The sequence below is a fragment of the Daktulosphaira vitifoliae genome, unplaced genomic scaffold, assembly GCF_025091365.1.
Source record: "Daktulosphaira vitifoliae isolate Bord-2020 unplaced genomic scaffold, ASM2509136v1 Scaffold_1, whole genome shotgun sequence".
Classification (NCBI taxonomy): Eukaryota; Metazoa; Arthropoda; class Insecta; order Hemiptera; family Phylloxeridae; genus Daktulosphaira; species Daktulosphaira vitifoliae.
The window spans coordinates 58,261,785-58,273,113 of NW_026099572.1; the positions used below are offsets into that span (position 1 = coordinate 58,261,785).

Consider the following 11,329-nt stretch of genomic DNA (forward strand, 5'->3'; position numbering starts at 1 on the left):
GTGATTTATTTTTTCTGTGCTGTATTTATGTGTGTCAGCACATGAACATTATATGCATAATCAATGCACTGACCTATGAACTACAGCAGGCCGGTTTTTAAGTTATTAGTCCTATTGGGTTTTTATTGATATTGGTGCGAGCGTTTGTTTGGCGAAAACGCACTAACGCGCCCATTAGGCGGTACCCGTATAGGTCATTAAGAGTGTTAATTAACCGGTCAGAGTCGATTATTTCCAATCGCAACACGTGTCGTTTTTTACCTGCGACCGTCTATGTGGCCACTGAAATTATTATTATGGGTGTCTGTCTCGACGAATAATTCTCTTGTCGTCACGATGACATGCCATTATCGCATCTCGTTTCCCACCTAAATGCGTGCGACCCGTGACGATATTATAACAACTTATTATTTCTCGACTTTTCAGTAACCGTTTTCTATTACGCGTGCCGTTAACGGCGGTGACCGGACGTTTGCGAATTTCGTGCAATGAACGCTCTTTTATTTTGCAGCCATGACAGGACCTCGGGAATCGAGCTGTCCAAACAAACGGATATGGCGGAAAACGACAGTGGCGACGGCGGCGCACCTGCTTCGGCCAAAACCGGGTCGATCAAAGTCCACCTGCCCAATAATGGTTTCAATATTGTAAAGTTTATCGACAACATCAATGTCAAGGTATCGTATGCCGTTTTCACCGGTTTTATTTCGTTCGCTGAATATTCGATAAAAAAACGTCGCTGTTTACTATCGTTGGATTTCGCTCCCATTTGATAGCAACACACGACTGCAAACGGTTTTTCAAACTACACTGATTATTGATATGGTTTTCAGGGGATCGTGTCACTGGTTACCGGCCGGCTGGCCAGCGGTTGTCTGCAGTATCTGGGCGTATACGGTCTGCGGCTGTACCATCCGCTGTCTGGTGACGTCCACTGGCTACACCAAGACAGCACGATGGCCGAGGTACGATGGGTTTTTCGTCTCGATTTCATTTATTGTCTTTACGCATATTTCGTTGTGTTTAGATTTTCAACAAGTACGACGAACAGTACCCAATTTCGGAGTGGAGGTTCGAATTGCGCGTTCGGTACTCGCCCGACGATCTGGAAGACTTGTACGAACGAGATCGGTTCACATACTTCTTTTACTACGACCAAGTGAGGACGCCTTTTGATGTTTGAGTTTCACGTGGCAATTTGTTAACTACAAAACAATTCTTGACTCTCCTTTAGGTGCGATACGACTACTTGAGGAATAGCGAACTGCCTCGAATCGACGCCGAATTAGCCGTACAATTATGTTGTCTGCAGATTAGGTGTTTCTTCAGAGAAGTGCCGCAAATGTCTCTGGAAAAAAAATCCAACTTGGAGTACTTGGAGCGTGAGGTATGCGAATTCGGAATCGGCGCAGACACTAATCGGACGTTATTTCCTCTACACGAACAAATTGTGTTCATTTTTCTAATATTCAACTCATTTTAGATTGGGCTCAACAAGTTTCTACCGTACTACATACTCGAGTCGATCAAACCAAAGAACCTCCGAAAGATGATCCAACATCAGTACAAAAAAATTTCACAGGTTCCAGAAAAGGATTGCGTGATACAGTTCCTCAGTCTGGTTTGGTCGTTTTACAAGTACGACCAGGAAATATTTAAATGTTCCATTGGGGTGTGTTCTTTTTATTTGTGTTTTTTTTTTCAATTAAAATTAGTATGTTTTTAATGAATTTGTTCTACAGTCTGGTTGGACCATACCGGTGGACTTAGTCATAGGACCGCGACACGGCATTTCGTACGTCAATAGCCAGGGAACGACGGTAAGTGTCACAGGTTGTTGATGTCAAGTATATTTATATTGTTTACTGTTATTTTATATTTAGCCCACCAAAATGGCAGATTTTGCCAACATCGAAAACATACAGACCTTAGTGTCCGAATGTGAAACCCACCAAAAAGCCCTAGTGCAGTTGAGAGTTGCCAATTCCACTGATCCACTTGTGCTAAGTTGTTCGACGTTAGAATATATGTACAGTCTGGCAAACCTTATCGACGGCTACTGTCAGTTGGTCAGAAAGTCTAGCGTTCCGTTATGGAATAAAAAAGGTAAGTGATAAAAAAGTAAACGAATTTTATTTTTAAATGTTCACTATGTTTTATCATGCGTTTAATTTACAAGCTGCTATTTGGAATCGTTTCCCGTGCCCTTGCGGCTCCAAAGGTTTGTGTTATCTGCAAAATGAAGGCCTAATTGTAAACATTATTAAAAAACCCCACATGTATTAATAACAGCTAAACTATGTAATACCACACTAAAACAATATCGGATTTTGTATATTAATTTTAACTAATTGTAATTTATTACCAAAACAAGTGTACGTTTATGAATTATTAAACAAAATGAGAATTAATTTGAATAATTCAAGTTGTTTAATGCATGAGTTCTAACGACATGTTATAAACGACTAGCTCTAATGACTTCAAAATATGACAGACAAATTTTGATTGATGTTTTTTAATGTGTAGAATTAGGAAAAACTAAAGTGAAAGATGGTCACTCGAAGTTTTCCGAAGATTACCCCGATGATGGTCCACTGGAAGAAGAAGGAGACTATTCGACTCTAGCAAGTATGATAATTTATTTATAATAACTATTTAATTTTTAATTAAAAACGGTCAGTTCGCTAATAATAATATTTCATTCGATAAAAATTTTTTAACTTTTGTCACATGTTGAAAACCGTTACATCATTTCATTACTTAGTAGATGATAATTTGAATTTTTTCTACTCTAAGACTATTTTGTTATTGGCTTTTTTGTTTAGCATGGAAACGTGTTTAAAAAATGTTGATACGAGTTCATCAGTCGCAGGCGAGTTGTTTAAATTCTCAATTGTCTTATCGATGTTTTCCTTTTCCAATTTTCTAACTAACGACACTGCCTCATCAAAATTTTTGGTTTCCATGAGAAATTTGGCGATATATTTCAAGCCGATTTCATTATGGCCGTTTTCAAAACAATATTCCGACACGAGCAGGTATTTCAATCCGTGAGAGTAACGTCTTTTTTTTAACATGGTCGACAACAAGCATATTCTTGTAATTGCCTCCATCGTAATACAACAACCCTTGTTAGTAGTTTCCTTATTGTCCGTCTTTTTTTCGCTGTCTAAATGTGTATCCTCTAAACAGTGAAAAAGTTTTTTATATTTTACTTTTTTTTTTACAATTTTAATTTTACAACAATTATATAGAAAATAGTTAGCACTTACTGTGATATGATGATTCTTTAAACGAGTCTATGAGAATTTGCGACGCATCCTCTGAGATATCATTAAGCGGTTCATCTTTCTCGTAGTTTATCCGATTGTTGCTGCTTGTCTGATAAAGATTGATTGTGCCATTAACCAACAAGCCTATTGTATTTCTAACCAATGATTCCATGCTTTCAAATGTCAACATGTCTAAAATATTCATTCTATTAGTTTTAATTAAAATTATGATATTAAATAAGACGTACGATTAAACAGATTCTGTTTATTATGTGTATCATTTGTAAATTTACTCATGTTATATTTAAATTTATTTAGCCAGTACTTTTTTTTTTTTTAGATTGTAATTATGAACTGTTTCGCGATCAAATTGAATTATGTGAAATCATTGGTGAAGGTCAGTTTGGTGATGTTCACAAAGGTGTTTGTCATATGCGAACAACGAAAAATAGTCCTACGAATGCAATTGCAGTGGCCATTAAAACTTGCAAGTCTGATGCCGATGTAGCAACTACTGATAAATTTTTGGAAGAAGCTTGTATGCACAAATTATTTCACTGTTTTAATTTTGTTCAATTATTTTATATTTATATATGATTCCAGACATTATGAAACAATTTGATCATCCACACATCATACGTTTGATAGGCGTATGTTGTTCACCTCCTGTATGGATTGTCATGGAACTTGCTAAACTTGGCGAACTTCGGGCTTACCTACAAAACAACCAATCACGATTAGACTTGGCCACTCTCATTCAATATTCATATCAACTGTCTACTGCGCTATCATATCTCGAATCTAAAAAATTTGTTCACAGGTAACTTATAGCCTTATAGTACCAGTTTGTATATATATTTATATATTATTATTATTATTATCTTTTCCATTCCTTAGAGATATTGCTGCTAGAAATGTATTAGTTTCTTCTCATAACTGCGTTAAGTTGGCTGATTTTGGATTGTCTCGTTGGGTTCAAGATCAAAGCTATTACAAGGCTTCCAAAGGAAAACTACCTATCAAATGGATGTCACCAGAATCTATTAATTTCAGGCGCTTTACTACAGCTAGTGATGTTTGGATGTTTGGTGTATGTATGTGGGAAATACTTATGATGGGTGTGAAACCATTTCAAGGAATCAAAAACAATGATGTTATTGGTAAAATAGAAAATGGAGAAAGACTAGCCTTGCCACAACGCTGTCCTCCGAGATTGTATAGCCTCATGTCTCAATGTTGGTCATTTGAGCCAAGCAAAAGGCCTACTTTTAAAGATATAAAAGAAGTTTTAAAGTAAGTTTTACACTTTTTTTTTTTTTTAATAACAAATTAAGAATTATTAAAAATCATTTAAAACTGTTAAATTTTATTATAGTGAGATATTAATTGAAGAAAAACATCAACAAAAAGAAACTCTTAAAAGAGAAAATCGTAGAGTACACACTCTATCTTGGGGTAAATAAAATAATAAATTTTTAAAAATTATTGTTTTTATTAATTTATGTCATTTAGGTTCAAGTGGATCTCTAGATGATCCTTCTGCACCTCCTAAACCTTCACGACAACCTAGTATTGACAACAAATCAGACTTACCAGTTTCTACTTATATTGTTGCACAAAATGCTGAAGTGTTAGCTCACCTTTTAAAAGAAAATGAATTGCGTGGTGTCAATCCATCAGTTTATACAACGCCAGCTACTGGATTCAACACAATGACGGTAGATTTTCTTCCTGATTTAGATGATGACAAAACTATTTCAGCTGGAAACAGTATATTAAGCATGGATTCTGTGGGACTCATGTCAATTGATGGTGGTTCTGCTGCTGCTCCTAATCAAACATCTACTAATAAGACATTACCTAGGAATTTCATGCCAGGCGCAGCTTCACTAACATTACAAAATGCAAATAAAAGACGTTGTTCAGATGGAAATCTGAATACTTGTGCAGCTGGTGGCGGAACAAATGAGGTTCACCTTGCTTGAGCTTTCGTTGTGCATTTCATAATTGCTTTTCATTTATCAATCACCATATTTTTATGCTAACACGCTTATTTGTTTTATAATTTAAATTATTGTATTTTTTGTTGCTTTTACTATCGCTTAAACTTTCTTATTCAAAAAAACTTTTTACAAAAAAAAAAATAAAAGCAAAATTTCAATATGTTACAATATTTTATTTTTAAAAAAATTATATTAAAATTATAATTCAAGTATATTTTCAAATTTCAAAAGTCCACTAGATTTACTGTATTACTAGATTTATTCAGTAGTTTCTGAAAGATACAAAACCATAATCAAAGCATAAACATGATCTTTTAGAATAATAATAATTACATGATAAAAATAAAGTATATTTCGTTTTAAGAAAATATTCAATTTTATTTCTTTTAAAATTTTTAATAACTTAATTCTATTTTTTATTATACTTTAATGCCTGATAACTTTAAATATTGATGTCAAATAATTTTTTTTTAAATCAAATATTATTAAAAAATGTAGGATGCTAATTATTTTGGAAATGGAATTCATGAAAATGACAATTTGTCAGAAGTTGAACAATTAGAGCGTAGACTAAAACAACAACAGATTGAATCAGAAAAAGATAGCATTTGGTTAGCTGAAGAAGAAACTAATCTTGTATGCTATACTTAATTTATATTTGCACCTTTAGTGTATTGTAACTATAATTAAAAATTATAATACCTTTACAGAAAAAGCGATTATCCCTTGTTGCTAGTCAATCAGATAATGAATCTATTGATGGTCGTTCATCACTAACATCTCCTTCCTCTCTTGATCGCAGTACCAAGACAAGAACTACAGATGAAAGATCTATTGTGATTAAGGTAAAATGTAGTAATATTTGATTATATAAAATTTTAACTGGTTTCTTTTTTAGAAACTCGAACCTACACCAACAGCAGATTTAGATCGAAGTAATGATAAAGTGTATGAATGCACCACACTAGTAGTAAAAGCAGTTATGACCTTATCTCAAGGTAGACGTTTATTATAAAAAATTTAAATCATTAAAATTATTGATTACCATTTTATTTTTAGGAGTTCAGAAAAATAAGGTCGATAAATACTTAGAACTAGTAAAAGAAGTTGGTCTTCAACTTCGAGCTTTATTAACAAGTGTTGATAACTTAGTGCCATTTTTCCCAAAAAGTGCTCATAAACAAGTAGAAATGGCTCATAAAGTACTCAGTAAGGATATGGCAGACCTAGTCAATGCAATGAAACTTGCACAAAATTATTGTCATACAGCTGTAGATCATATATACAACAAGTAAGCATTAATTATTACAATTACATTAATTTTTTTATTATTTCTATAATTATTTTATTTTTTTTTTTTAAGGGAAATGTTATCTTCGGGTCATGTACTTGCAATGGATGCCAAAAATCTATTGGATGTTGTTGATTCTGTTCGTATTCAATATCCAGAAATAGAGGCTTTAATGAGTGGTCAACAATTATCGGTATCTGCAAAAGAGCAAGTGCCTAGTGTAGTGGCATCATAGTTATGCCTAATATGCATTCCTACTTTTTTTCATTGATAATTACATTGTTTTAATTGTTTTACATAATTTTATTGACTGCTTTTTATTTTAATTTAATTGATCTAATTTTACTAAAGCTGTAAATATTGTATTAACAGAATATATTTTAATTTATACTCTCAATTTTTTATATTAAGTCAAAAATCATCATAATACCATGTAACTTTTTATTTTGGGTGAACATGTGAAAATATTGTACCCAAGTTTTACTAGTCATATTTGTACATTGGAATAATTATTTTATTATTGTTATCTACATAGTTTATAATATATAACTGCCTAAATAAATAAGATTGAAAATTTAGTAAATAATTTATAAAAGAGTAACTACTGATTTATTCCATTAATAATTATTTATACTGATTTTAATATAAAAAAAATTACAATTATGCATTTATCAAAGTCTATTTACCTATAGTATAATAAAATTGTTTTTATATTATTCATATTTTAACTAAGTCGTAAAGAACACTTAATATTTCAAAGAATAATGAAAATATAGAACAATTTGCATGCTTAAATTAAAATATTTCATTAAATCATAGTTTATAAAAATAAAATTAAACTAATTCTTGAAACCTATACTTAAAATATTTGTAATTTCTTATTTTAATTAGAGACAATTATCTAATTGTTTTATATATTAATACATGTAGTATATTGATTACTCTTTCATAATTATTAATTGATACTAAATTATTGAAATACAATTTAATACAATATATAACATTATCAGAGATTTAAAATGTTAACAAATTTAATGGAAAATGTGTTTTATAAAAAAAAAAATTACTCTATTTATTTAATGATAATTTTTTTTTTTCAAAGAATGGTGCAAAAATTATGTATTTTAGGTTCTAACAGTCATTTTATATGATATTTTTAGTATCATTTAGTATTGTAACGTGTAATATTAATATAATTTGTGATTTTTATATTTTTAAATGCTCAAAAATAATATTAGTGTTGAGTGCTAATATAAGTATTATATTGTTTTGTTTTTATATATATTTTTTTTATACATTCACATAAATAAAATTCATTAAAACAAATTATTCTTTTTCTTCTTTCTCCTTGCCTTAAACCCAACTTCTTGGTGTCATCCTAAACCTAAATTCCACTTGACACGATTTACCACATCAGCCTCATATCGTATTCAGTAACATCTCTCCATCTCTTTTTGGTCTTCTCCATCCATCAACATTCATTTCCATAACTGTTCTTACAATTTCTGCTTCCTCTCTCCTCATAAAATAACCAAATCATCTAAGTCTATTTTCTGTCATCTTATCCACGATTCTCATCTATACCTATATTTCCTCTTATATGTTCGTTTCTTATCCTATCTTCTCTGGTCTCTCTACACATCCATCACTGTAGAAAAGAAGTTAGAGTTTAAAGCAGAACCTTGGTGTACTTCTACTTTTACCCAAAAATCTTCTGTTACACTTTTTACCCTGATACAAGTATGATCGTACATATCCTCTATTATATTAATGCACCGTTTCAGTACTCCTTTTCTTATTAATAGCAACTTTAAAACTTCTCTTGGTACTCTATCATACGCTTTTTCTAAATTTATAAATACCATACACAGCTTTGTATTCTTTTCCCTATACTTTTCTATTAGTTGATTTACATAATAAACTGGCTCCATCATTAACTTTCCAGGTAAAAAACTAAATTGGTTCTTTGTTACTAATGTTTTCCTCATACTATTTTGTCTATTATTTTTTCCCAAATATTAATACTGTCTCAACAAGCTTTATGTCTCTATAATTTATCTCCTATGTCTTTAAATATCGGCACCACAATATATGCCCAACAATTCTGTATGTTGTAATTTTTTTATTTCGAGTAAGTATTTAAACAATTTTATTAGTAATAATAATTAACTACTAAACGTCTAAAATTAAAATTATATTAAAAACATGAATTTAAAACTAAAAAATTTGTAACTTAAAAAGCTACAAAAAATTATTAAAAAATCCCAGATGTGTTTTTCGGGAACAATGTTGCCATTATCAACGCTAAACACATACACACATATTATTTAGTAATATTGTTTAGTCTTTTGAGTTAAATATTTTTAATACTCTTAGTTTTAAATTAATATTTGTAATATAATTTTAATTTAAAAAAATATTAGATTTACCAATACTTACCAAAAACTAAATAACCAATTTTTATTATATAACTATTGTCATAACTGATAACACTTTAATTTATTAGTATGATACACATTTTATTTATTTGTTATTCTATTACATACTTTCAAACTTTTCAGAAATTAGTAATCATATCAGAAATCAGAGTTGATATGAAAAATCTGAAGTCAGATTTTGAATTGTCAATAAAACTACATTCAGAATCAATAAAAATATTACGACATCAAACTTTATTCATATACTCCATAATTATTTTACAAAAACTTCTCATTATAAAATCATACAGTAGCGAATTTAGGCAGCCAAAAGTAGTCTTTGCTAAGCAGTAATTTTAAGAGCATACCTTAGGAGCTGGGTAAGATTAAGACCTATATGTGTCCTGAGGCGGTACCTTGAGATGGACTTCCCTATGGAAAATATCCCTATCATGAAAAAGTGTTAAGTTCATATAGGCAATTGAACGAAAAATGAACTCTTAGATTTTGTGTTAAAAGTTATTCAAAAAACCTTAGGTCTGAAAAATACTTCTAATTCTTTGTAATTTAACTGTTAAGAAAAAAATGCTTAATACATTTAAAAACGAAAAAAATATTTTTATTACTCAAAAAAACATTTGAGTTGTTATATTTTCTTTTGGCAAAATAATCTTTATCAGTGATTTTTTTCGAGTTCGTTAAAGTCATTTTCTTCATTTTTTTGATCATCTTCAAAACACCAACAGTATGGTCAAACACCAGACCGTTGTATGACAAATGTGATGAACTTAATTTAACCAAGGGAATATTCACATAGGACTGTGGCTTTCCCATAGTTTCACGATGACTTAAATCGAATGTACGTTCTGATTTCCTTTCATAAGCCTTTAAAGCTATCATATTTTCTGTCATCAAATTACCCATCTGAGATACTTCACATTCAGCTAACAATTATAATTTAGCCTATCAAATTTTAGCATCGGCAATTATTCTTTCGTATTCAATCAACTCTTTTAAATCAGACTGCCAATTTTTAAAATAATGGTCTAGTGAACTGAATACCTCAATAAATGTCTGTTCTCTCATTTCGGCTCATCGTTTTGTGTAATATGTACACATTTTGTCGTCATGCCAGTAAAATTTGATAAAGATTCATCAGATTCTTTTATTTTAAAATTATTTTTGTTAGCTTTTTGTTTAATAGAAACTGATATCTGGTTTTTATGTTCAACATAAGTGTCCGTGTCTTAATAAAACTTATTGTATATTTCATCAGTCATTGATGGGTTCCATTCGGTTCCAATCGGCATATTCAAGTTAAACTTTTTTATCATTTTTTATAAGATTTAAACATTAAAATTTTAGAAGAATTCAAGGAAACTATTATTTGCTCGCTATAAAATCAAACACAAACTAATCATATAAGTCTAGTACTAAGGTAACATATTTCTTTTTTCACTTGGTACTAGTAGTTTATTATTGATAACTCTGTAATTGTATTCATCATCCAAGTATTCATAGAAAAAGATCTCTTTTTAATACATCTAAAAAAAATTGTATACAATGGTTAAAAATAATGAACTTTTATTTAAATTTTTTGGTAAAAACATTAAAATATATATTTATATATATTATGTGATTCAGTACATTATTTTTTTCGATATTTTATGAGTTATAATTTTATTTTATAAAATTTGCTAACTTCAAACTAAGTGTGTAGTAAATAATTAATCATAATATATTTTTGAAATGTCCTATTATACACATTTTATTTTTGTATGAATATATATACATATTTTAAAAGAATACTTGTAAATATATATTATATCAAATTATGTTCCAAAAACATTTAATTTGAAATACGATTCAAACATTCACTGACTTATTTAAAATTATATATTATTTTAAATGTGTTATACAGTACAATAATAAAAAAACCAGTGATGATCATTTTCGAATATTTTAAACTATCAAATAACTATTCGAATTATTTTTATACAACCGTATAGTTTATTTTTAGCAGTAATTATCAAATAGTTAAAAAATTATTCGAATAGACTATCAAATTTATACTTAAATATAATAAATACATACAATATTTTTCTTAACTGTACTACTCAGATGTTACAATATAATTTTTTATTTGTTTCAAGCTTCAATAAAACGGTGTAAGTAAAGGAATATGTAAATAAATCAAGTAAATGTAAATTCATAATTCCTCTTAGAATATTCAGTACGTAATGACTTCGGATAAAACAATTCCAATCCTCATGTATAGCTACAATTTTAAATGTAAATAAAAAATAAATATATCCCCTTTTAAAAATAAATTTACAATTACGTAAT

At 29.8% G+C, this 11,329-nt stretch overlaps 2 protein-coding genes across 6 annotated transcripts in view; one reads left to right on the plus strand and one right to left on the minus strand.

The window, feature by feature from the left end:
- LOC126908034 (focal adhesion kinase 1) overlaps positions 1-7,223 on the plus strand; it is a 16,586-nt gene extending 9,363 nt beyond the window's left edge. For 2 of the 5 annotated variants that reach the window (XM_050689861.1, XM_050689870.1), the window contains exons 3-21: positions 512-677; positions 834-965; positions 1,028-1,159; positions 1,235-1,387; positions 1,484-1,672; positions 1,743-1,820; positions 1,884-2,106; positions 2,180-2,221; positions 2,527-2,628; positions 3,613-3,810; positions 3,876-4,092; positions 4,170-4,565; positions 4,648-4,727; positions 4,785-5,242; positions 5,774-5,911; positions 5,986-6,120; positions 6,174-6,273; positions 6,335-6,566; positions 6,639-7,223. In XM_050689861.1, the coding sequence (XP_050545818.1) occupies positions 512-677; positions 834-965; positions 1,028-1,159; positions 1,235-1,387; positions 1,484-1,672; positions 1,743-1,820; positions 1,884-2,106; positions 2,180-2,221; positions 2,527-2,628; positions 3,613-3,810; positions 3,876-4,092; positions 4,170-4,565; positions 4,648-4,727; positions 4,785-5,242; positions 5,774-5,911; positions 5,986-6,120; positions 6,174-6,273; positions 6,335-6,566; positions 6,639-6,801 (3,334 nt within the window). In that variant the 3' untranslated portion in view covers positions 6,802-7,223. The remainder of the gene's footprint in view (positions 1-511; positions 678-833; positions 966-1,027; positions 1,160-1,234; positions 1,388-1,483; positions 1,673-1,742; positions 1,821-1,883; positions 2,107-2,179; positions 2,222-2,526; positions 2,629-3,612; positions 3,811-3,875; positions 4,093-4,169; positions 4,566-4,647; positions 4,728-4,784; positions 5,243-5,773; positions 5,912-5,985; positions 6,121-6,173; positions 6,274-6,334; positions 6,567-6,638) is intronic. The other 3 variants (XM_050689896.1, XM_050689889.1, XM_050689880.1) reach the window with 3 other exon arrangements.
- Positions 2,688-3,610, minus strand: LOC126908699 (uncharacterized). Its single transcript, XM_050691008.1, has 3 exons — positions 3,521-3,610; positions 3,273-3,464; positions 2,688-3,184 (listed from the first exon to the last, which is right to left on the minus strand). Exons 1-3 carry the CDS (start codon positions 3,567-3,569, stop codon positions 2,787-2,789), a joined length of 639 nt encoding a protein of 212 aa, XP_050546965.1. The 5' UTR covers positions 3,570-3,610; the 3' UTR covers positions 2,688-2,786.
- Positions 7,224-11,329: the final 4,106 nt, after the last annotated feature.

Excerpts from the sequence above, each read along its gene's own strand:
- LOC126908699 (XM_050691008.1), bottom strand. The coding sequence starts at position 3,569 with ATGAGTAAATTTACAAATGATACACATAATAAACAGAATCTGTTTAAT. Across the intron at positions 3,465-3,520 it reads TAAACAGAATCTGTTTAATC|ACATGTTGACATTTGAAAGC; the intron begins GTACGTCTTATT and ends TGAATATTTTAG. Across the intron at positions 3,185-3,272 it reads TAAAGAATCATCATATCACA|AGGATACACATTTAGACAGC; the intron begins GTAAGTGCTAAC and ends TTCACTGTTTAG.